The sequence below is a fragment of the Cebus imitator genome, unplaced genomic scaffold (genome assembly GCF_001604975.1).
Source record: "Cebus imitator isolate Cc_AM_T3 unplaced genomic scaffold, Cebus_imitator-1.0 Scaffold168, whole genome shotgun sequence".
Lineage (NCBI taxonomy): Eukaryota > Metazoa > Chordata > Mammalia > Primates > Cebidae > Cebus > Cebus imitator.
Genome location: NW_016107483.1, coordinates 1,065,041 through 1,092,196, shown reverse-complemented (window position 1 = coordinate 1,092,196; position 27,156 = coordinate 1,065,041). Strand labels below are relative to the sequence as shown.

Genomic DNA, 27,156 nt, shown 5'->3' with positions numbered 1-27,156 from the left:
TTTTTTGGAGATGAGGTTTTGCCATGTTGGCCAGGCTGGTCTCGAACTCCTGACCTCAGGTGATCCACCTGCCTCAGCTTCTCAGAGTGCTGGGATTACAGGTGACAAAACGGCTTTTAAAAGGGCTAGATATCTATTTTAGACTCATGGACCCTAGTGTCTCTGTAACTACTCGACTTTGCTCTTGCAGCAAGAAAGCAGCCATAAACACTACATAAATTAATGGATAGGTTTTGTTGTAACACAATTTTATAGAAACTGGAAGGCAGCCTATGAGTGGTATTTTACAGATGCCAGGAATAAAGCAAAAATTGTAGTGAAATAGTATTGGGTTTGTAGCATATTTAAAATTGAATGACAAAAATATCACATAGGTTATTATAACTAAAGTGCCATAATATTATGTGAGGTTAGGCTGGGATTTTTAAAGACATATATATTTGTGAACCCTAGAGTAACCACTAAAAACAGGTGGATGTTTTAAGCCAAAGTGGACACAAAATGTAATCTTAAAACTGCTCAATCACAAAGATGGACGAAGAGAACAATCAATAGATAGAACAAACAAAACTATTAAAGATGATAGGTTTTAATCTAAACATATTAAAAATTACATAAAATTTGGCCAGGTACGGCAGCTCACACCTGTTCCCAGCACTTTGGAAGGCCAAGGTGGGCAGATCACATCAGGCCAGAAGTTTGAGACCAGCCTGGCCAACATGGTGAAACCCCATCTCTACTAAAAATACAAAAATTACCCAAGTGTGGTGGTACACACCTATAATCCCAGCTACTAGGGAGACTGAGGCACAAGAATCGCTTAGAACCCAGAAGACAGAGGTAGCAGTGTGCCGAGTCATGCCACAGCACTCCAGCCTGAGCAAGAAAGCAAGACTCTGTCTCAGAAAACAAAAAAAATTACGTAAAATTTAAATGGTCTATGCCTATTAAAGACAGGATTTTGGTTGATAGAAAAGCAAGGTCCAACTAGCAAATAACATATCCATGCTCCCCTGCCCTTTTTTAGGCAAACAGATACATTTTTCTATCCTGCTTTTTTAACTTAGTATTATATCTTGGAGATCACTCCATAGTGACACAGACTATTCCAGATTTATTTTTTACAATTTCTAGTATTCTATGAATTCTATTGTGTGGATGTAGCATAGTTTAGTCAATTTGTCCTCTACTGGTGGTATGTGTTTGAGTTATTTCCTATCTTTCCCTGTTGTAAATTGTGCTATGATTAATATCCTTTTGGATACCTCTTTTTGAATTTTTGCCAGATTTTGGGGGTACGTTCCTAGAATCTGGGTCAAAGGATGAACACATTGTAATGTTGCTAAATATGCCCAGTGTTCCATCCATAGGGCTTGTACCATTTTGCATTCCTGCCCACAAAATCTGGCCTTATTTATCTCTGACTTCATCACAATTTATTCTGTCAATCTTTTGATTTTTTTTTTTTTTTGACTAATAAATGAGAAATGGCATCTTGGTGTATTTTTAATTTGTATTTTTCTTATTGTGACTGAAGTGGATATCATTGTGTGCAAACATAATGTTAATTTAATTATAGAGGCTTTACAAAATATGATATTGTCTAGTCCCTTTTCATTGCTCATGTTTCATGGTTTTCCTTAGATATTCAACTTTGTAATGAAATTGCCTACCTCCAGAAAAACTTGGACATACTTTTACTGTATGTAAATTTGAAAATTAGTTAAGGAGAATTTAGCTCTTAACTTATTGAAGTATACACTTTGTATACTTTACCTTTCTCCAGTAAAATGAAATTGGAACACTAATGCTGAATGAATGCTAACTTAGACGTTACTGATGTGTTTTTGCTCTATTTTTTAAAAAGCTCAGATGAGATTTTTAAAAAATTTTTTTATTGTACTTTAGATTCTGGGGTACATGTGCAGATCATGCATGATTGTTGCGCAGGTACACACTGGCAATGTGGTTTGCTGCCTCCATCCCCCTATCACCTACATCTGGCATTTCTCCCCATGTTATCCCTCCCTGACCTCCCCACCCAACGCTGTCCCTCCCTTGGCCCCCACAACAGACCCCAGTGTGTGATGCTCCCCTCCCTGTGTCCATGTGTTCTCATTGTTCAGCACCTGCCTATGAGTGAGAACATGCAGTGTTTGATTTTCTGTTCTTGTTTCAGTTTGCTGAGAATGATGGTTTCCAGGTTCATCCATGTCCCTACGAAGGAAACAAACTCATCATTTTTTATGGCTGCATAGTAATCCATGGTGTATATGTGCCACATTTTCCTTGTCCAGTGTATCAACAATGGGCATTTGGGTTGGTTCCAGGTCTTTGCTATTGTAAACAGTGCCACTATGAACATACGCGTGCATGTGTCTTTATAACAGAATGATTTATAATCCTTTGGGTATATGCCCAGTAATGGGATTGCTGAGTCAAATGGAATTTCTATTTCTAGGTCCTTGAGGAATCGCCACACTGTCTTCCACAATGGTTGAACTAGTTTACATTCCCACCAACAGTGTAAAAGTGTTCCTATTTCTCCACATCTTCTCAAGCATTTGCTGTCTCCAGATTTGTTAATGATCACCATTCTAACTAGCGTGAGGTGGTATCTCAATGTGGTGTGATTTGCATTTCTGTAATAACCAGTGAGATGAGCATTTTTTCGTATGTCTCTTGGCCTCATTTATGTCTTCTTATGAAAGTGTCTATTCATATCCTTTGCCCACTTTTGAATGGGTTGTTTTTTTCGTGTAAATCTGTTTAAGTTCTTTTTAGATTCTGGATATTAGCCCTTTGTCAGATGGGTAGATTGCACAAATTTTTTCCCATTCTGTTGGTTGCCGGTTCACTCTAATGATTATTTCTTTTGCTATGCAGAAGCTCTGTAGTTTAATTAGGTCCCATTTGTCTATTTTTGCTTGTGTTGCCAATGCTTTTGGTGTTTTAGACATAAAGTCCTTGCTTATGCCTATGTCCTGAATGGTTTTGCCTAGGTTTTCTTCTAGGGTTTTCATGGTGTTAGGTCTTATGTTAAAGTCTTTAATCCATCTAGAGTTAATTTTAGTGTAAGGTGTCAGGAAGGGGTCCAGTTTCTGCTTTCTGCACACTGCCAGCCAGTTTTTCCAACACCATTTATTAAACAGGGAATCCTTTCCCCATTACTTGTTTTTGTCAGGTTTGTCCAAGATCAGATGATTGTAGATGTGTGGCATTGCCTCCAGAGCCTCTGTTCTGTTCCATTGTTATATATCTCTGTTTTGGTACCAGTACCAAGCTGTTTTGATTACTGTAACCTTGTAGTATAGTTTGAAATCAGGTAGTGTGATGCCTCCAGCTTCTTTTTGCTTAGGATTGTCTTGGCTATGTGGGCTCTCTCTTGGTTCCATATGAAGTTTAAGGTGGTTTTCTCCAGTTCTGTGAAGAAGGTCCTTGGTAGCTTGATGGGGATAGCATTGAATCTATAAATTACTTTGGGCAGTATGGCCATTTTCATGATATTGATTCTTCCTAACCATGAGCATGGAATGTTTCTCCATCTGTTTGTGTCCTCTCTTACTTCCTTGAGCAGTGGTTTGTAGTTCTCCTTGAAGAGGTCCTTTACATCCCTTGTTAGTTGTATTCCTAGGTATTTTATTCTCTTTGTAGCAATTGTGAATGGGAGTTCACTTTTGATTTGGCTCTCTGTTAGTCTGTTATTGGTGTATAGAAATGCTTGTGATTTCTGTACGTTGATTTTGTATCCTGAGACTTGGCCGAAGTTGCTTATCAGTTTAAGCAGATTTTGGGCTGAGATGATAGGGTCTCTAAATATATAATCATGTCATCTGCAAATAGAGACAATTTGACTTCCTCTTTTCCTAACTGAATATCCTTTTTTTTTTTCTTACATAATTGCTCTGGCTAGAACTTCCAATACTATATTGAATAGGAGTGGTGAAAGAGGGCATCCTTGTCTGATGCTGGATTTCAAAGGGAATGCTTCCAGTTTTTGATATGATATTGGCTGTAGGTTTTTCGTATATAGCTTTTATTGTTTTGAGATATGTTCCTTCTATACCTAGTTTATTGAGTTTTTAGCTTAAAGGGCTGTTGAATTTTGTCAAAGGCCTTCTCTGCATCTGTTGAGATAATCATGTGGTTTTTGTCTTTGGTTTTGTTTATGTGGTGGATTACGTTTATAGACTTGCATATGTTGAACCAGCCTTGCATCCCTGGAATGAAGCCTACTTGATCATGATGGATAAGCTTTCTGATGTGCTATTGCAACCGGTTTGCCAGTATTTTATTGAAGATTTTTGCATTGATGTTCATCATGGATGTTTTTCTTTTTCTGTTGAGTCTCTGCCGGGTTTTGGTATCAGGATGATTTTGGTCTCATAAAATGATGTGGAAAGGATTCTCTTTTTTTGTGTTGTTTGGAATAGTTTCAGACAGGATCACAGCGAATTTTACCAGACATACAAAGAGGAGCTGGTACCTCTTTGTAAATCTGGTAGAATTCACTGTGAACCTGTCTGGAACTGGTTGGTACTCTATTAATTGCTGTCTCAATTTCAGCCCTTGTTATTTGTCTGTTCAGTTTTCAACTTCTTCCTGGTTTAGGCTTGGGAGGGTGGAAGTATTCAGGAATTTATCCATTTCTTCCAGGTTTACTGATTTATGTGCATAAAGTTTGTAGTAATCTCTGATTGTAGTTTGTATTTCTGTGGAATCAGTGGTGATATCCCCTTTATCGATTTTTATTGCATCTATTTGATTCTTCTTTGTTCGGTCTATTTTGTTGACCTTTTCAAAAAACCAGCTCCTGGATTTATTGATTTTTTTGAAGGACTTTTTGTGTCTCTATTTCCTTCAGTTCTGCTCTGATCTTAGTTATTTCTTGCTTCTGCTAGCTTTTGAGTTTTTTTGATCTTGGTCCTCTTGCTCTTTCAATGTTGACAATAGGGTGTTGATTTTAGATCTTTCCTTGCTTCTCATGTGGGCATTTATTGCTATAATTTTCCCTATAGATACTGCTTTAAATATGTCCCAGAGATTCTGGTATGTTGTGTCTTCGTTCTTGTTGGTTTCAAAGATCATCTTTATTTCTGCCTTCATTTCATTGTTTATCCAGTCTACATTCAGGAGCCAGTTGTTCAATTTCCATGAAGCTGTGCAGTTCTGAGTTAGTTTCTTAATTCTGAGTTCTAATTTGATTGCACTGTGGTCTGAGAGACTGTTTGTTGTGATTTCCGTTCTTTTGCATTTGCTGAGGAGTGATTTACTTCCAATTATTTGGTCAATTTTATAGTAGGTGCAATGCAGTGCTGAGAAGAATGTATATTCTGTGGTTTTGGAATGGAGTTTTCTGTAGATGTCTATTAGGTCCGCCTGGTCCAAATCTGAGTTCAAGTCCTGGATATCCTTGTTAATTTTCTGTCTTGTTGATCTAATATTGACAGTAGAGTGTTTAAAGTCTCCCACTATTATTGTGTGGGAGTCTAAGTCTCTTTGTAGGTCGTTAAGAACTTACTTTATATACCTGGGTGCATCTGTATTGGGTATTTATATATTTAGGATCGTTAGCTCTTCTTGATGCATTGATCCTTTTACCATTATGTAATGCCCTTCTTTGTCTCTTTTGACTTTGTTCTTTAAAGTCCATTTTATCAGAGACTAGGATTGCAACACCTACTTTTTTTTTGCTCTCCATTTGCTTGATAAATCTTCTTCCATCCTTTTTTTTGAGCCTATGTGTGTCCTTGCACATGAGATGGGTTTCCTGAATACAGCACACCGATGGGTCTTGACTTTTTAATCCAATTTGCCAGTCTGTGTCTTTTGAATGGGGCATTTAGCCCATTTTCACTTAAGGTTAATATTGTTATGTGTGAATTTGATCCTGCCATTTGATGCTAGCTGGATGTTTTGCCTGTTAGTTGATGCATTTTTTTTTCATTGTGTCAATGGTCTTTACCATTTTGTACGTTTTTGGAGTTGCTAGTACTGGTTGCTCCTTTCCTTGTTTAGTGCTTCTTTCAGGAGCTCCTGTAAGGCAGGCCTGGTGGTTATGAAATCTCTCAGCAATTGCTTTTCCATAAAGGATTTTCTTTCTCCTTTGCTTATGAAGCTTAGTTTAGCTGGATATAAAATTCTAGGTTGAAAGTTATTTTCTTTAATGATGTTGAATATTGGCCCCCAGTCTCTTTTGGCTTGTAGGGTTTCTGTGGGGAGATCTGCTGTGAGTCTGATGGACTTTCCCTTTGTGGGTAACCCGACCTTTCTCTCTTGCTGCCCTTAGCATTTTTTCCTTCATTTCAACCCTGGTGAATCTGATGATTATATGCCTTGGGGTTGCTCTTCTTGAGGAATATCTTTGTGGTGTTCTCTGTATTTCCTGGACTTGAACTTTGGCCTGCCTTGCTAGGTTGGGGAAGTTCTCCTGGATAATATCCTGAAGAGTGTTTTCCAGCTTGGATTTATTCTCTCTGTCACATTCAGGTACACCTATCAAACACAGATTAGGTCTTTTCACATAATCCCATATTTCTTGGAAGCTTTGTTCATTTCTTTTCACTTTTTTGTCTATTCTTGTCTCCTCATTTTATTTCATTGAGTTGATCTTCAATCTCTGATATCCTTTGTTCTGCTTGCTTGATTCAGCTATTAAAACTTGTGTATGCTTTGCAAAGTTCTCATGCTGTGTTTTTCAGCTCCATCAAGTAGTTTATATTCTTCTCCAAGCTGTTTATTCTAGTTAGCATCTCATCTAACCTTTTTTCCAGGTTCTTAGTTTCTTTGCATTGGTTAGCACATGTTCTTTTAGCTCTGAGAAGTTTATTACCCACCTTCTGAAGCCTGTTTCTATGAATTCCTCAGATTCATTCTCCATCCATATTTGATCCCTAGCTGGTGAGGAGTTGTGTTCCTTTGGAGGAGGAGAGGTGTTCTGATTTGTGGTGTTTTCATCCTTTTTGCGCTGGTTTCTTCCCACCTTAATGGCTTTATCTACCTGTGGTCTTTGTAGTTGGTGACTTTCGGATGGGGTCTCTGAGTGGACATCCTTTTTATTGGTGATGAAGTTATTTCTTTCTGTTTCTTAGTTTTCCTTCTAGCAGTCAGGCCCCTCTGCTGCAGGACTGCTGGAGGTCCACTCCAGACACTCCTTGCCTGGGGATCACCCACAGGGACTGCAGAACAGTAAGGGTTGCTGCTGGTTTCTTCTGTTATCTTCGTCCCAGAAAGGTCCCTGCCAGATGTTGGTCTGAGCTCTCCTTAATGGGGTGTTTCTTTGTGTATACGGGGGTCAGGGAGAGCTGCTTAAGGAGACAGTCTGTCCTTTATAAGAGCTCAAGTGCTGTGCTGAGAGCTCTGTTTTTCTGTGCAGAGCTGCTAGGCAGGTACTTTTAAGTCTGCTGCAGTGGAACTCATAATCACCTCTTTTCCCAGGTGCTCTGTCCCAGGAAGGTCGGCTTTATTTATAAGTTCCTGTTGTGCTGCTGCCTTTTTTCATAGATGCCCTGCCCTGCAAGGAGTAGTTTAGTTACAGTCTGCCAGCAGAGGCATTGCTGAGCTGCTGCAGGCTCTGCCTAGCTGCTGTGTGAACTGCCTTGGTAGTGGCGGACTGCCTGGGTAGTGGTTGTCACCCTTCCCCTCACTGAGCTGAACTGTCCTGGTTCCAGCCACACTTGCTGCAGAGCGTTTCAGATTGCTTGTTTTGTGGGGGTGGTACCCACCGAGCCAGATTGCCTGGCTCCCTGTCTTTGACCTCCCATTTCAGTTGAATGGGTGGCTCTGTCTCACAGGCGTTCCAGGCGCCAGTTGAAATAGCCACCCAGATTTGTGTGAGTTTCTGTGCGCCAAGCTGGCACCGGCTGAAACTGCTGTGCTGAAAACTCGTGGCACCTTTTGGCCCAGGAATCTCCTGGTCTGTGGGCAGTGAAAATTTGTTTGGAAATGCGATGGGTACTCACCCTCTGCATTGTTCTTGCTGGGAACTGCACTCCGGAGCTGTTCTTATTCAGCCGTCTTAGATCTTCCCTGGAGATTATTTTTATTAGTACTTCAAATTGTCAAAATTCTTTAGCCTATATATTTATTGATTTGCATTTTAGACCTTTCTTTCCAATTCATTTTACATGTTATGGTAAATTATATTTTTCTGAATGTTTATACATTGCTCTTTATTAGTATTTTATAGTTTATTATAATTAGCTAGACACAGAATTCTTTTATTTATCTCTATTGGCATTTTCTGGGCTCTCCCAAATTGAATTCATGGATTTGAATTTTTTATCAGTTGTGAAAAATTCTTGTCTAGTTAATGTCATTGCCCCTTTTTTATTTCCCTTTTAGAACTATGATTAAACTTGTCTACTCCACCTCTGTCTTCCTTAACTCTTGCTTCTTGTGTTTTCCATTTCTTTGTCTTTCTGTAGGTACTCTGGATAATTTTTTTCGGTGTACCAATTTTTTTCAGGTATATCTAATCTTCCCTAAAATCTGCCTATTGACTTTTAATTTCAATAATTTTATTATTTCTAGAAGCATTTTGACTTGATAATTTTATCTTGTTCTTTATATTTTCAATGTTATGATTTCTTAAACTATATAATACCCATATTTTATATTCTATAAGATTTGACTAAGATTCTTCTGTTGGCCTTGTACATGGTGCTGTCTTTCCTTGTATGTTGTGGTTTTTATTGTTATTATCTTTATTATTTTTGTTTATATCGTGAGTTTGTATTTTCCTAGAATAAATTCATGTGTGGTAACTGGAGCCTGGATTGAAAGAATTTGCATTTGTTTCTGTCAGGTGCCTGGGGGACGTATTACTAGCTTGGGACCAATATTAGCTAAATTATTGGTTGGATAATTTTTTGACCATATAGGTATATGAACTCAGGTTACAACCTACATGAGATTTTCAAAGTTTTTTTTTTTTTTTTTTTTTTTTTTTTTTTTTTTTTTTTTTTTTTTTTTTTTTTTTTTTTTTTTAATTTTTCTACTTTGCTCCAGGTTCACACTGGCAGTTTTCTTTCCAGTCTAGAAATGTAGGAAGAATATACTGGTATAGCTATTTGAATTTTTAGTCAAGGAAATCTGTTTTATCCAGCATTTTAATTGTTTTCAGAGGGAGAATCATTCAAGGTACCTAGTGATTCATACTATGGAAAATACAATGTACAGTTTATTTCAGTAGTCTCCTCTCATCTGTGGATTCACTTTCTGCAGTTTGTTACCCATAGTCAACCATGGTCCAAATATATTAAATACAGTATTCCAGAAGTAATACATTTTAAAATTGTAGACCATTCTGAGTAGCATTATGAAATCTTACACCATCCCAATTAGGATGTGAATTATCCCGTTGTTCAGTGTATCCACACTGTATATGCTATCTGCCCATTAGTCATTTAGTAGCCCTCTGGTTTATCAGATCAACTATCATGAATATCACAGTGCTTGTGCTCAAGTAACCCTTTTTTACTTAATATGGCCCCAGAGCCAAGAGTAGTGATACTGGTAATTCATATATGCCAAAGAGAAACTGTAAAGTGCTTCAATTGAAAAGGTGAAAGTTCTCAACTTAAGAAAAAAAAATTGTAAACTGAGGTTGCTAAAATCTCACAGTAATAACAAATTTCCTATCTCTGAAATTATGAGGGCCAAAGAAATTCATGCTAGCTAGTCACCCCTCAAACTTCAAAATTTAAAGCCACAGGGTGCATGTTTAAGGTGCTTAGTTAAGATGGAAAAGGCATTAAACTTGTGCGTGGGAGACATGAACAAAACATGTTCAAATTGATGGAAATTGGGTTAGTTACTATCCAAGGTTTCAGGAATTGAGTGGGAGGGAAGGAGTCTGGTAATGTATCCCCTGAGGATAAGTGAGCACTAGTATATATAGGAATAAAACTGTTAACTTTTTCCTCCCTCATTAAAAATGTTACTGAAGAAAATATTTTGAAGTGTATTAGAATGGTTGAGTATGTCAACGTTACCCACAATCACATGCGCTTTGTTACTGTTAAGTAGGACTGAATAGAAACTTTTGTAAGGTACTAAAGCTTCAGTTAGTATATACAGAAAAAGTTCTTAAAAGTTGAGCATTTTAAATAACATGTGGGTAATAAAAGTTTATTATATTATTGTTTGATTCATGTAGAGTAGACCTAATTTTCCTTTACTTAAGTTGGTAAGTGGATTTCTTTTATTTGGATAGTTAAGTGTCATATTTAGTGGAATTTTCCTATGGTAAATAAATGCACAAATCTACTTTCCTGTATTTTAGTGTAAAAATTACTAATATGCTACAGAAATCCAAAAAAGAATAATAATTCTGTTTATCATTATCAAACACTCTATGTCTATCTGTGTATCTTAGGGAGGTCTGGTAACTTATCACCATTTGTAATACAGTCATGTGCCACAGAACAACGTTTTGGTCAATGACTGACCACATATAAGACAGTGGTCCCATAAGATTATAATACTGTACTTTTACTGTACCTTTTCTTTATTTAGGTACATTTAGGTAACACAAATACTTAACATTGTGTTACAGTTGCATATAACAGTCAGTATAATAATGTGATACAAGAGCAATAGGCTATATACCATATAGCTTAGATGTATGGTAGGCTACACCAGCTAGGTTTGTATAAGCACTCTATGATGTTTGCACAGTGACACAATTGTCTAAGGATGCATTTCTCAAATGTATCCCTTTCAGTAAGCGATGCATAACTGCATGGGGGAAAATAATGGTCTGAATTCCTAGCATCCAAATGGTAGAATATAGTTCGCTTCATAAATAGGGACTTTATTAGTACTCTAGTTAGTTAGCTTGCATAGCAAATAGGAACATACTGATTTGATAAAAGGCAAATAAGTATGATTATGTAACATAGTTTTTTTTTTTTTCTAATTCAGAAGGCATATCATTTAGCATGTATTTGTCTTACCACAAATTATGTTTGTCTGTATATATAGTTGATCCTTCAACAATGCAGGGGTCAGGGTGCTGACCACCCTCCCCCAGAATTTAACTACTAATAGCCTGCTATTGGTAGGGAGCCTTCCAATAATATAAATAGTTGCCGCACACACATTTTGTATGTTACATGTATAATACACTAAATTCTTATAATAAAGGAAGCTAGAGAAAAAGTGTTATAAGAAAACCATAAAGAAAATAATTCACTATTCATTAATTGAATAGTGAATATATTGTTGTTTTCATGTTGAATATGCTGAGGAAGAGGAAGAGGAGGGTTTGATATTGCTGTCTCAGGGTTATCAGAAGTCAAAGAGTTTGTTTATAAGTGGACCCACACAGTTTAAACCTGTGTTGTTCAAGGGTGAACTGTAAATCATTCTGTTTGGGATTATTGTGGATACTTATTTCAGTTTAGGTAAATGAACTGTACATAACATAATTTGGACCAAAAATTTTTAATAATAAATGCATAAACTATTAATATATTAAACATGGTAAAAAACATATTAAACATATATTTACTGTAAAAACATATTAAACATGTTCAACATGAAAAACTGATAAATATTATGATACAATAATAAATTTTTGGAAAGAAATCTTTTGATGACTTTAATCAGATATTTTAAAAATCTTCACAATTTAAGAAGAGTTAGCCTGTTATATTTCAACAAAATTGACATACGCATAGCGGAGCAGAACAAACCTCTGAAGATCTTGTGTTTCTTACAGATTGTTGAAGAAAATTTGGATGGTGATGTTAATAATAATGGTAGTACTATATTTTTAAGCAGCTAATATCTATAGCACTAAGTGCCAGGAATTATGCCAAGTGCTTTTCAAGAGGTGGTTACTATTATTACTTGTGTTTTATAAATAAAGAAACTGAAGCACTGAGATATTAAGTAACTTGCCCAGGGTTACTCATCAGTTAAGTAGTGGAGTTGAGATTCAAACCCGAACAGCTAGAACATGTGTCTGTAAATGACCAGATAGTAAATATTATAGGTCTTTGTTGTCACTACTCAACTCTACCACTGTGGTATAAATGCAGCCATAGTGAATATGTAAACAAATGGATATGACCCTGTTCCGATAATACCTTATATATTGGCACTGATCATGGAATCTCATGTAAATTTCACCTGCCATGAAATATGATTCTTTTGACTTAAAAAAATATAAATATGGCTAACCATTCTTAGCTCATGTAATGTACAAACACTGGCCTTCCTTGGGCCAGGTTTGGCCTATGGGCAGTAGTTTACCAGCCTTATTGTAGGCTGTTACTTATATTTTGGGTTTCTACTTTGTACTGTTTTGGACTCATTCACTCTGCACCTTACAGAGTTTTCCTCCATAGGAGGGCTATACAAGTTGATCTCTAAACATTTAGTTGATCATTTATATAGTCAGTAGGAAATCCAACAGGTTGGAAACGAGAGGTATTACTTCTGCATGTATTCCAGATTCTTATAGTAATTTCAGCCTTTTCTTACTTCGTAAATACTTGACTTCCTTAAAGCTTCCTCTAAGGAAAAAGTAGCTAAACCATGTGTTCTGCCTTTATTCAGTCATTTTGCATGTGTTTTTTCTCTTTTTACTATCATTATCATGGAATTGGACCATGTTATTTAGTAAGTGGTAGTGGGGCATGCGCACTACCATCTGTGCTTTAGATGGTACAATCCAAACAGCAGTCTGTAAAGTCCGTAAGTAGTGGGTTCATTTCTGTGTTTTAGGAAGATAATAACTGCTGTGTTGAAGGTTGATTTTAAGCAAGTATGGAATGTCAAGAGTGGAGGTCCTGTAGATGTTTAAAGATGAGATAGATGTAAATTAGTGCTTTGTTAATAGGAATAGAGAAGATTCCAGAGGTACTTTTTGTTGGGCTTGTTTCATACTTATTATTAGTAAAATGAATAATTACAAAAAGGATTAATAACAAAAAATAATTATTCCTTTCATTCCTGACCCCTAGTTCTTATTTATCCTTTGCAGAGTCAGTTGATTTTACTAGTTTGTTGGATATCCCGCTAGATAGTCTGACATTGTACAAACTTTATGTATTGGTGTACATGTTACCTCCATCCCCCAACCCCTTACCTCCATTCCCATTTACACAAAGATAATATAATGACTATATGTCTCTATGTCTTTGCTTAACAATATATCTTGGATTTTTTAATCTATTCATATAGACGGAGCTATATTCTCACTAATGTGACATTAATATTTGTATTATATTTCATTGTATGGATATATTTTTGTAGTACCCTATGGTATACATTTAGAGTATTTCCAGTTTTTTGCTACTATAAACCATTTGTAATATATATTGTTTATGTTTTTGAACTTATATTTGTATATTTAGAGGATGAAATTTCTAAAAAAATCCACTCGCATTTCTTTTCTGCGAAATATTCTCTTGCAGTTTTCTCCTGGGTTATTGACTTTTTTTTTTTTTTTTTNTTGTTACCCAGGCTGGAGTGCAATGGCGCGATCTCGGCTCACCGCAACCTCCGCCTCCTGGGTTCTTTTTTTTTTTTTTTTTTTTTACCTAACTTGTAGAAGCATTTAAATTAAGGAAATCATCAAAGAATCCTCAGTGTATCAGTTTGCTTTTGACTGGTTTTAAGTTTTTGGTCTGTTGATAATAAGATTTTGTAGTAGTCAGATTTAAAAAAACATCAGGTTATGGGGTATGGTAATTGTGCTATATTTGTAAGTGCATGAAATATTAGGTCTTATAGTTTTAAAGCATATATAATACCTATGTTACATATTATAATTTTAGTCTTTATTAGTGATTTGATTAAAAGCAAAAACCATTTACTAAAAAAAAACAACTTCAGGTATTCACACTTGAGGATCTGCTACATGAATTAAAAGATTTAGAGGTTACTTGTTAACCTGTACTACTTTGGATTGCTAAATAAATAATTTTATAATTTTTCATGCTCATATTAGGAAATCATGTTCCTTTCGTTATGAACTCATAAATTATTAAAAGCACATAAAGTATTTAGTAACAGTATTTTTCAAATAATTTATTTAAAAAGGAGGAACTACAGAATTTGAGCAATCCTGTTATGAGTGGGATAATCAAGGTAAGCCTAGTGTGAGGAACCACATGTCATTTATTAGATATAGTTGTTAGTATATGCTATAATATAAACGTTGGCCTAGAATTTTATGGTGATTCTCTAACTTTTCTTATGTTTTTATGTTAATTTTATTCAACTCTTATATCACCCTGAAAAAAAATGAGATTTTGGATTTTCTCTGGAGTCCCATTATATTAGGGTGAAGCCGGACTTAATGTTTTCATTTTAGATCATCCTTCCATGTATAGCTATCATCATTGTGACTTTGTATGTCATTAAATTTTATTGCATTGTGGTCATTTGTAGGCATGAGTAGTATAATTGTTTCATTCTGTAGTTCTAAAACTTAAATATATTTGTTTGTATTCTCCTTGAAGGCACTTCTTTTAAAGTCTTACAGAAAATATAATGTGAATTCTAGTGATGAGTACAATTTTTTTAAATCAAAAATTTTTAAGTCAAATATTTGATATTAGATAGCTGTTACTATTTGATAATCTTGTAATTGGAGCAAAACTCAAGCAATGAAAGTTACTTGCTTATTCTTTCTAGGAGTTTCTTTGAGTTGCTGCTGTTCTTTGGAAGAGATGAGTTTTATGAAGAGCCCTTAAAGGATATTCTTGGATCATTCCAGGTAAAAAAACAGTTTACTACTTCACATTTTGTCTACATTTAAAATATGCCATTATGCTCCCCCTAAATATAGCTTATTGGTTATTTATTGCTTATAAGTTTTTAATGGTTGCTAAGATACCAATGTTTAAGGTCCTATTATTACTGGCAGATAAGAAAACTCTTAAAATTAATTTTTAACTGTATTCCCAAGCAGTTTGTAGCTGGAATTCCTGTTTCACATTTGCTAGAAAAGAGCCTCCTACAACCCTTGTAGATTTCTAGAACTTAGCCCTGGTGAAAAATAATTCTTCTTTGCCAGACTTGAAGCAGGCTGTCTATCCCATGCTAGTTTTCCTTTGGCTGTACTTGATTTTTTCTCTCTCATAATAGGGTTGCCAAGCTAGGAGGCAGAAATTTATTTATTTTTTTTGAGAGGGGGCACTTGGTATAGGAGAGAAGAGAGTAAATTCAGATGGGAATGACAAAAGATTCAAGATCTCTCCTGTAGGTGAAATAACATTTGATCACTCTACCACTTATTGGGAGGGAACCTTGACCCACTCGGTGAAGTAAAGGAAGATGTACTTTGAGCTCCCCTTAGGGGTTAAGTGTCTCTGACCACCCATTTAGAACTGAAATATACAGACAACATATTTTATATTTGTTACCATGGTGTTAAAAGAAAGGCTTATGGACAACCAGTACTGCTGTATTAGGTATATTATATTGAACATTCTACTTTAACCATTCTTACATCCAGCAAAAGAGGGAAAAAAAACCTATCATGGAACTTAACGTTCCAATTAGAGTGTATATTCAAGTATTTAAAACTTAAAATTTTCCATTCCATTTTTCTTTTGACACTTGTATTCTTGGTGATTCATTCATAAACTTTTACTCTGAGTCCTTACAGTGCTGTGCACTAAGGTCTGAGAAAAACAGTAGTAAGCACAACAGAAAAATCCTTCTATTGTGGAGTTATTAATAATTCTGGTATTGGGACGGAAAGACAATAAATCAAACCTTTATAAATGAAAAATATTTTAGAAAGTGACAGGTTCCTTAGAGAAAAATAAGAGGGGGACAGGGATAGTGCTAGCATGGTGGTATTGGGGAAGGATATTTCAGTATGAAATGGGGAGGTGAGGAAATAACTCATAGAGATGTTGGTTGACCAGTGATAATGGGAACCACTGAAATGTTTGGAATACATGAGGGACAGTATTAAACTTCTATTTTAAATGTATGAAAAACATAACATTTGTGAAGGGATATATCCTTTATTTTTTTCCCTTGAAAGAAGGGTGCCCATTCAGTTATGAAAATAATAAGTTTCTCAAGGAAAAGTTAACAGTTTTGCATACTTTTCTATCTCCTTCTCTGATCCTTTGACAGTCTCTAATTCTGGCTGATTCTAAGCCTATCCACTAACCATCCCCACCCCCGACCTTTAAAAAAAAAAACAAAACTGCCATTTCTACCACTTTTGTGGCAGAATTTCCTTGAGCCTCTAACTCCTAACGTCTAGGAGAGGTTTCACCTTTTGCTCCCATGTTACCTTTACCTGGAGAAACAGCCTTCATTTGCTGAACTGAGCTTCTCCTGTAGGTGCTTCCCAGGCCTGTGCCCTTAGGAACGAAAGGGCCACATGTAGTCCATCATGTATATCTCCCTAAAACCTTTTATTTTTCAAGCTTATGAATTCTCCAGGCTTTTGACTGACATTGATAATACAGTGACCAATTCAGTAACAACCACAAATGTCACCTTTTGAAATATTAAAAATATGTTATTGTATTGGTGCAAGTGCACCCTAGCTCCCCAAGTGGTTCATCTCTATACATCTTTCATACAGATTCATACCAGCATAAGAGGGTGTTCTTTCTCTTCTCCCATAAGTAGGACAAACACAGTGCTACTCATATTTTAATGTACATAAAGATCATCTGGGGATCTTGTTAAAATTTAGATTGTGATTGCGTAGTTGTGGGAGGGGGGCTGCTAGTCTGCATTTCTGATAAGCTCCAAGGTGATAGTGATGCTGCTAGCCCCTGAACCACACTTTGAATACCAAGGTATTCTTTGTTGGATTTGAGTTAACTTCTGTTTCCCACCCTGTATTTCAGCTATGAGTTTTGCTTCTAGCTTTGCTATTTACACTGTGCCGTCTTGGGCCAATTTCATAATTTCTGTATCAGTTTCTTTATTTGTAAAATGAGGGCAATAACTGTACTTGCTGCATAGTCATTTTATGGGTTAAATGAGTAAAGTGCCATAATTCTTGGCAAAATGATCGTGTCACTGTTTTTAAGGCAGGCAGTAGAGTTTGTCTGGTGAAGGACATGGGTTCTCCAGTCTTACTACCTGTGTTTTTATTTTTACAATAATTACAAAACGAAGCTCTTAGATTTATTATTTTCTTCCATAAATTTCTGATATCCCAAAATCTGAGTTCAAGTAAAAATTTTTAACTCCTTACCTACTGACTATAATTTTTTCTCCCTATTATTTCTACAAGAAACTTCATTCTTAGAGCCAAACATTCCATTTACTGGCTTCTAAAAGTTATCTTTCTTAGCCTTTTGCTTCCAATAATTTTTGTTTACATTTCTCATGTGATACACCTGCCTCATCATCATCATCATTAGATCTAGCAGTTTTCAAGAGTCCCAATAAAATGACAAAAATAATGTAAAACGAGGGAAAATAATAATGATAAATGCTGGAAATTAGGATGGGGCTTTATGTCAGTTGCTCAGGGATGAAACCAGATTGAAGGATGGGCCAAACAATACTTGATTGACTGAATGTTATGAAATAGGGAAATGTGTGAGAAAGGAAAAGATAATATGTGTGTGTGTGTGTGTGTGTGTGTGTGTGTGTGTGTGTGTGTATATATATATATGCCTTTTCATGTGAGCATTCTTCATTGAGAGAATGAAGGTATGACCCAAACTAAATGCAGCCAGCCCCAATACCCAAAGGTAAGAAAGTCTTACAAGAGAGGCGTGGTTGTCTTTCACTGAAGCTTCCTCTTTACTTTCTGATAGGCCATGATCTAACAAATTAAACTGTAGTACATATAAACTTCCTCCTTCTCTCTTTGTTTGGGCATGAAGGATTTGACAGAGACTATTCACCTGCTAGTAAAACAGTTCTCTGTTCTAGATGTTGTACATAAAGATGACTAAAGAGGATAAATACTTCAGTTATCATCAGTTAAAAATGGAAAGATAAGAGGTGAAAAAAAACCACTTTTCTTAAAGGATCTCTTTTGTTTTTGCCAATGTTGAGTTCCAAATATTTTCCATGAAATTAAGTGAAATTTCAAAGAAGGGACAACCACAAAGAACATGTAGAGGTAAAGTATTATAGAGAGATGGAACTATTAAAAGTACAGTGAAGGCAATTAGCAGATTACCTCCAGCAAAAACCAAATTAATGAAGGAAATAATCTCTAAACCATAATTTAATTTACAACTCATAACTACTTGCAGATATATCTTGATTATACTTTTTAATTTTGGGGATAAAGGAAAGTTCTTGCAAATGTAGGAATCATGTAGGTAGAATAAACAGGATTCCTACAAAGGAAAAAATCAAATTAGGCCAGCAATAAAATTCTCCATAGTAATAAATGCCAGCATAAATAATGTCTCGAGATTTTTAAGGGGAAACATATGATTTAATAATACAGCTGTCGAGCCCTATAGTTTATAAGATAGGGCAACAGAAATAAATAGTTCCAATACTTGGAAACAAACCAATGACAGGTATTTTATCAGGACAATGAAGTAGTATGCCAGGTGATCAAAATAAAGATTTACAAATGGGGTCATTATAGAATAAAAGAAATAAGAGTGACCTGAGGAAAAAGTAAGGCATTTTTATTATGGCTATCATGAAGAAGCCATTAATGTCAGATGATTCCGGAAAAGTAAAATAGAAACTGTAAAAAACACACACACAATAATCCAGAACTAAAATCTCAGATTATGGTATTGATTGGATGGAGATAAGGAAGACAGAGAAGGATCAAATGTATTCTTGGGCATCTATGTGGAAATAACTACAGAGTGGTGACATTGTGTTAAGTAAGCAGTGATTATATAAGGGGAAGAGCAGCATATAGAAAGATGTCAAGTTTCATTCTAGACACACTGAGCTTTAAATGTCATTGGAACGTCCAAGTACTACTGCCCAATAGATGGTTAGGTTTTTTTTAAGAACATTTGCTACTTTTATAAATTAAGAGAAACATAGATGTTTTTATTTATTTATTTTTTAATAATAAGGGGAAAAAGCAACTGTGGGGTAGTAACTGAAATGCCAACTAAACTAGTAATCTAAAAATCTTACTACCAAAGCTCTGCAAATGTTTTAATGAGCCTGGCCTGACCTTGGGGAAAATTCTATCCTTATCCCTTGGAGCCAGTATATAAGTCACAAAGATCTTTTTTGTTCAGGCTAGAAGTAGGCCTTAGTTAAGCCTTCTTTCCCTGGGACACAACCTGTTTTTTATTTTGCTTTTCCTTTGGGTCAGTCAGGAAAGAGAGTTAGGACTTGGTAAGGGATACTATTTCCCAAGCAGGAGGCTCAAGGCTATCTCACTGTAGTAGCACCATAGCCGAAGTGGAAAAAATCAAAGGAGCCAGCCACAATAAAGGAGTTGAAAAGCCCACCCAGCTTACTGGGGCAAGTGTTGATCTCCCCTAATAATAGTGTATAGTCATCATAAACCAGCAAACCTGCCAGATTTTATTATTTTTAGCTAAGATGAAGGTGTTTAGAGCTACTGACTTTCCACTAAAACTTCACAACCTGGACCATGACCCTTCTCTGGAGTACTTGGAATAAGTTTCCCAAAGATTTAATTTGGGAAAGTCCTAATCTTGGTATTCAAAACAGCCTTTGTAGTACTAGCTAAAAGGCTTTTAAAGAAAACAACCATATCAGCTTAACAGCAAGGCATTTTGTGAGGAGAATTTTCAAAACTGTGCTGCCATATTTTCGGCTCAGATAGCTCTCTTCTGGGTCTACTCAACTACACGTGACTTTTCACCGCTAAGTTTTTCCACCATTACTTACAAAGCACTAATCCCCATGTATTTTATTTGTGGTTAGATCCAGTGGGTGGAGACTGATTATAATTCTTGTGTCTCCAGTACTTAGTAGTGTTAATCCCTTAGTACGATATAAATATTTGCCAAACAAATGAAAGATAAGTAGATCCACAGTCATTTCTGAAGTTTAGGCATGCCTCTCTTTTTTAAAAAATTTCTTTTAGTGATCTATCATCATTTGTGAAGTTTAAAAACAAAAAATACTTCCAGTTCTGGTATACAAGTACAAAACATGTAGTTTTGTTACATAGGTAGACATGTGCCATGGAGGTTTGCTGCACCTATCAACCCATCATCTAGGTTTTAAGCCCCGCATGCATTAGGTATTTGTCCTAATGCTCTCTTCCCTCGCCACCCCCAAACCCCGACTGTCCCAGGTGTGTGATGCACCCCTTCCTGTGTCCGTGTGTTCTCACTGTTCAACTCCCACTTATGAGTGAGAACATGTGGTGTTTGGTTTTCTGTTCCTGTGTTAGTTTACTGAGGATGATGGCTTCCAGCTTCATCCATGTCCCTGCAAAGGACATGAACTCATTCCTTTTTATGGCTGCATAGTATTCCTTGGTGTATGTACCACAGTTTCTTTATGCAATCTATCATTAATGGGCATTTGGGTTGTTCCATGTCTTTGCTATTGTAAAATAGTGCTGCAGTAAACATACGTGTGCATGTGTCTTTATAGTAGAATGATTTATATTCCTTTGGGTATATACCCTAGTAATGGGATTGCTGGGTCAATTGGTATTTCTGGTTCTAGATCGTTAAGGAATCGCCCCACTGTCTTCCACAGTGGTTGAATTTACATTCCCACCAACAGTGTAAAAGCGTTCCTATTTCTCCACAGCCTTGCCAGCATCTGTTGTTTCTTGACTTTTCAATAATTGCTGTTCTAACTGGCATGAGATAGTATCTGATTGTGGTTTTGATTTGCATTTCTCTGATGATCAGTGATGTTGAAATTTTTTTCATATGTTTGTTGGCTGCAAAAATGTCCCAAGAGCTTAAAAAAAAAAAAGACATATAAATGGCTAGAGGTATATGAAAAATGCTCATTACTAATCATCAGAAAAAATCAAATAAAGACTACAGTGAGATATCATCTCACACCTGTTAGAATGGCTATTACAAAAAACAGAAGATGTAACAAGTGTTGGTGAGGATGTACAGAAAAGGGAACTTTTCTACCCTGTTGATGGGAATGTAAGTTAGTAAAGCTATTATGGAAAATAGTATGGATTTTCTTCAAAAAAACTAAAAACAGAGCTACCATATAATCCAGCAATCCCACTACTGGGTATGTATTTAAAAAAGAGGTATCTACCACTACTGGGTATATATTAAAAAAAGAGATACCTCTTTGACATATCATTATGTCAAAGAGATACCTGCATTCCTGTGTTTATTGCAGCATTGGAATCAATCTGTGTCTATCAATAAATGAATGGATATTTTAAAATATGGTATGAGATATGTGTATGTGTGTGTGTCAATTAGAAATAAAAAAGATTGGAGCAATAGGGGCCATTGTGTATATCAATGGAATTGCTGGTTGGCAAGTTTCAATTTAGAGTAGGTGAATGGGAGAATTCCTAAAAGTCAGAATTAGGAATGCGTGTATATATCCATAGTGGTGGATTGTTTTTTGTTTTTTTTTTTAGAAAAGTAGGTTAATTTTTTTAAAGAAAAGTTAACATCCTTCCTTAACCACTTTGTATAAAACAGTACCTCCTGTAACACGAAATAGGTGTATTGTCTAAAACCGTTTATTTCATAGTCCCTTTATTACCACCTTGCAAAGTCAGATGGAGGATGAATCGGTAAATGTATTGGTGGTATGAAAACATCAAACATTTACTTGTAGAGTTTATTTTGACAACATGCAGAAAAAGATGAAAGTTGAAATATGCTCAACTGTGAGAAAAAGTATAAGGGAAAATATTTCACTATCTATGAAAGAAACATATTTGATAAATGTGCCATACATTTAGCATTGGGAGAGGGAAGGACTGTTAAAGTTTCAGATTCTGAAATCACATCATGATGATTGTATTTCTTACATAACTTTTGGGTAGCAATGGGTAAAGCTTTGATGTTTTGCCATTGGCTTTTATCTATTTGAAATGGTTAATCCTGTTTAATAATTCTTATATATAACTACCTCAAAAAGATTTTCACTTTGTGTTTTTTCAAAATAATCTTCTGTTTGAGAAAAAAAACCTTACTTCAATTCAGCTGTTGAACTTGTGTAATTATCTTGAAGAGGAACAAGAGACAGAGTTATTTCAAACATAAAATTTGTAATAAATAAACGAGACAGTTAAGCCAAAGGGATCAAGAGCAAGCTTCCAAAAGATAGGACTGTCAGTGTCAACAAATTGTATACATTTCAGGAAAGGCCAGTATACCCTGACATGGGAATAATGACATAGAACAGTCATTTCAGGAGAGGGTACATCCAACCATAAACAAAGATTGTGAGCATCTTGCAGTCTAGTATTGTCAAGAGTAGGCATGTAACTGCTTTTAAAAATCAGTCTCAGGATTAACACTTCAAAACTGGCTCTGAGAACACATCATTGAAGTATTCATTGTTCACTGAAAGATCATGTAGAGTGTCCTAATACATAACAGCTAGACCTTTCAGCATATTGGTGCTTGAAATAATTTATATTTTTCCAGATAAAATATAGAAAATGTAAGCTATAAGGAAGTGTACAGGGCATTAAGTTCAATCTCATTTTTAAATAAGTGATGAAACTAAGTACCAGAGAGATTCATTCATTAATCCATTAAACAACAATTATGGGAGACCAAGTAGCCTAGGCAGTTAACTGTCGCTTAGGCAATACTGTGACCTGTTCTCTGGACTGACTCCTATATTCTTTCTGCTAAATCAAGTTTTATATTTATTTCTTTGTATGCAAACTTTCGCTGAAAAAATCTTGCATGCGCCTTAATTCTGCTTCAGGGCCTATGTAGTGCAAGTTAGGATGATGACAGTAGTTGGAACAGTGATAATTAAGATGGTAGCCATATTAACTACCAACTAATTTTGAAAAATAACTGCTTTTAGTTGATGGTTTTACTGTAGTTATGATTGGCTTCCTCTTCAGATAAAACTGCTAATTAAAGTACATGTACATTTGTTACTTATCAAGTTTATTAAACAAGGAATCATTATTCATATTTTAAATATCATGTTTTAAAAGTCCCAAAAAGGATATCCTTAAATAGTTCAATGAGTACATAATTCTACTTATTTTTTAAAATCAAATAATGTAACTTATAAGCATTCACACATTTTTATAGTTTTGAGACAGAGTCATCTTAAAAATATTTTATCCAATTCCCTTATTTTACATATCTGAAATTAAGCCCCAACAGAGTTGAGGTTGATAGAAACAGAATGAGAGCCTAAGTCTTACTGTAAACCCAGCTATTCTAATTCTTTCTAGGCCATACTCCCTAATCTATTATAAATAATGATATGCTCATATGTTTACAGTAATGTATATGGCAAAAGAACAGGTTTAAATAAATGTTTTATTTATACTGCTCTCTTGAGAACTTCATGGTCTAAGATTTTAAAACCTGAAGACTGCCTTATTAGCGACGGGGAGGGATGAAGAAACTTTAGTTTGGTGATCTGAGTGGTAGCTGACAAAGGCCTACACTAGATTGGTAATTGTAGAAATGGCAAGGAAGAAGCAAATCAGGAGATGGTGAAGAAAACTGACATGATAATCAGTGGAAGACAAAGATGAGTTTTATATTCAGCCCCAAACACAAATATAAAAACAAATAATACCTAAGACCAGGAATCTCCAGACTTCTGATATATTATACAGTTTTTAAAATACAGTTTGAGCGCATATCCCCTTTATGTGTATGTTACTTAGGCACATGTACTCATACTATAAGTACATTTAAAAAGGCTAAAACTAAAATAATGTTTTAAATTCAAGAGTATAAAGTGACAGTAGTGTGATGCCATATTTTTGAAAAATTTTCAAAATTATTGTATCACAGTGATACAGTAATTCAATTTTAGCTTCAGTTTACTTTGATGTTTGATCATAAGTTAAAAGGATACTTTTGATAGAAAATTTTCTTTTCTGGGCATTAGGACAAATAAGTAATGCATGTGGGGCCTAAAACCTAGATGACAGGTTGATAGGTGCAGCAAACCACTATGGCACATGTATACCTATGTAACAAACCTGCATGTTCAGCACATGTTTCCCAGAACTTAAAGTAAAATAGAAAAGAAATAAGTAAAAAGAAACCAAAGATGAACAAAATAAAAAAGAAAGTTGTCTTTTCTGAATCATGATGCTTAGTTTAAAATGCCTTCTGTTAATTATGCAAAAGTGAAATTTGACTACCAAATTTGTATTCCTAAAGTCAATCTTTAATACAATCTTCTTTAATACTAACCACTTTTAACAATGAATTCAAAAGTCATTAAAATGCTTCAGTTGAAAATATTTTCAACAGAAAATTATTTTTTTAATGGCATAATAGAAGTATTATAGGTGACACACTGATTTTTGGCAACAGCAATCATAATGCAAACACTTCCAAATTCCAAATATTCATTTTAAATTATTTTCTTTGTAAGAACTTTCTATTGAAAAACAGTAACTTTTTTTCATTGTTATAACTGTCCCCTTTATTTTATATGGGCAAACTCAGAATGATAAATTTTTGAAATTATCAGGTAAATATTCCTCAGGAACTTACCATAAAAAAGAATGGCAAATTGGCCGGGCATGGTGGCTCACACCTGTAATCCCAGCACTTTGGGAGACTGAGGTGAGCAGATCACAAGATTGGAGATTGAGACTATCCTGGCTAACAGGGTGAAACCCCATCTCTACTAAAAATACAAAAAAAAAAAAAAAAAAAGACGTGGTGGCCCATACCTTTTGTGTCAGCTACTCGGGAGGCTGAGGCAGGAGAATCACTTGAACTCGGGAGGTGGAGGTTGCAGTGAGCCGAGATTGTGCCACTGCACTCCAGCCTGGGAGACAGAGCAAGACTCCATCTCAGAAAAAAAAAAAAAAGAATGGCAAATTAAACAGGATTGCCTTTTTGTAAAAGAAAATGTATAACATCCTTAAATTTTATAACTTTATGAACTGCTTTTCTATGAGATGACCAATGAAAGTATAAGATTTATGATTATTCTTATTTCAAAGTATTATAAAGACTACTGTATTTTGAAGATTATATTTTTATTATATTAACCATACTGAAGACCCTTTACATTTTTGTCTTAATTTGCTGCAGTAACTTGCTTATGAGTGAATTGGATGGGGGGTGGTCTGTGGCTTTACTCTGGAATTTTCATTTCATTCAGATTCCATAGTGCTTCCATTTACACAGATTTCCATACAACCCTATTCTGATTAAAAGGTTATTTATTATGAGGATGTATCTTCTCTGGCACACTTTTCCTTTCCTGTCTTGGTTTAAAAAGTAAGATATCAACAGTTAAGAGAGTAATGCAAGGCCTTCCTCTTACACAATAATGTACAGAAGAGTGGCCTAGTAGAAATTTTCAGTATAGCAGGAGAAGAAATTAAGTTTATTACGGATTAAGATAGCTAGTGGAAGTTTCTTGGGGAAAGTGGGTTTGTGGAAAGATAGGATTTAGATAGGCTTATGGAAGTAATTAGAGAATGACATGAGAAATGGCATAGGTAAGAAAAGACAACGTGAAGTTTGGAGATATGGAAGAGACCAGGCTGGAGAAAAGAATTCATGATGTGCAATAGGTGAATGAGTAGGTAGGTAAGTCCAGAAGGCCTTATATTTGAGATTAAAGTAAGACCTTTCTCTGATGATAAACTGCTGACGGGTCCAGACCAGTTATGTGGAATGGTATCTTTTGCTTTGATTGGACCAAAAGCTAGCTTACATTAGCTGAATTTTTGGGGCAGTAATCTGTATGTCTAGAGTAATTTGGGAGCTTGCTACCTTGCTTACCTTCGGAGGTTTCAGTTGATCATTGTTTTTACCTATAAAGCTGTTCCCAAAAATCATTAACAATGTTCCATGTATGTTAAATTCATGGCTGATCAATACCTTTATATTTACCTTATATTTAATGAATGCTCTTAACGTGCTGACATGTGGACATCAGAAATTAATTTCATGGCAAGGAAATTAGACGTCCTAAAATAAAATATTTATTCCAACTATTTAAAAAATACTAGAAGAAATAATAGTACCTAAGTAACATCTTTTGAGTGCTTACTACTAGGCACTGTCTCAAGCACTTTCCGATACTGTATAATATTACTTCATCCTCACAACAATCCTATGAAGTCGGTGTTTTAGTATCCATTTTGTAAAGGAAATGACTGATAGAGCACAGAGAGGTTAAGTAACTTGCCCATTGTGTAGGATTTTTGTTTGCTTGATTGCTTAATTTGGGACCAACCTTAAGTAACTTTTAGAAGATATTTATTTTCATAATGTTTGACTATAAATGATGTTTTGACTTATTTGACTGAATGATTCTTTATCTTAAAACTTGATTTATTCTACTATTTTGTTCTCTTATAAAACAAGTAAAACCTTTTGTATATTTTAACCAGGAATGCAATGTGGCATATAGAAATCACTTTATAATCTTAGCAAATAATGAACAAATAGGACAGTTTAGTAAAAGCCAAGTGTTTGTAGCCACTTTGAATATGTAGCCCTGATTCATCTAATAAGTAACATTTGTGAAGATATGTTTTTTAAATTCTGAAGCTTTGCTTTATAAATTCTACTAAGTTTTTAATATCTGAGAGATTTTGTGAGCACAGAATTAAATTCTGGCAATTGGTTGTGTTTCGATTGATGTACAATTAATAGCTTTTTTTGTTTTTTTTTAACATTGCCAGTTTCTACATCTAGTTTTTTTCTTAAGGCTTTAAGCTTTATTTGTACATTTTTTTTTAAAGAATACTTTTACTAGATATTCAGTTAATCTTTCAAAATTGTCAAGTTAAATACTCTGAACCATTTTAAAAAACAATACCTCGACCGGGCATGATGGCTCGTGTCTGTAATCCCAGCACTTTGCGAGTCTGAGGTGGGTGGATCACAAGGTCAGGAGATCTAGACCATCCTGGCTAACACGATGAAACCCCATCACTACAAAAAATTAGCCAAGTGTAGTGGCACGTCCCTTTAGTCCCAGCTACTCAGGAGGCTGAGACAGAAGAATCGCTTGAACCCAGGAGGCGGAGGTTGCAGTGAGCTGAGATTGCTGTACTGCACTCCAGCCTGGGGGATAGAGTGAGACTCCGTCTCAAAAAAA

General features: G+C 35.3%; 1 protein-coding gene across 3 annotated transcripts in view; it reads left to right on the top strand.

The window, feature by feature from the left end:
* ZNF654 (zinc finger protein 654) overlaps window positions 1-27,156 on the top strand; it is an 87,718-nt gene that overhangs the window by 40,916 nt on the left and 19,646 nt on the right. For all 3 annotated transcript variants that reach the window (XM_037744174.1, XM_017544221.2, XM_037744175.1), the window contains exon 3: window positions 14,653-14,734. In XM_037744174.1, the coding sequence (XP_037600102.1) occupies window positions 14,653-14,734 (82 nt within the window). The remainder of the gene's footprint in view (window positions 1-14,652; window positions 14,735-27,156) is intronic.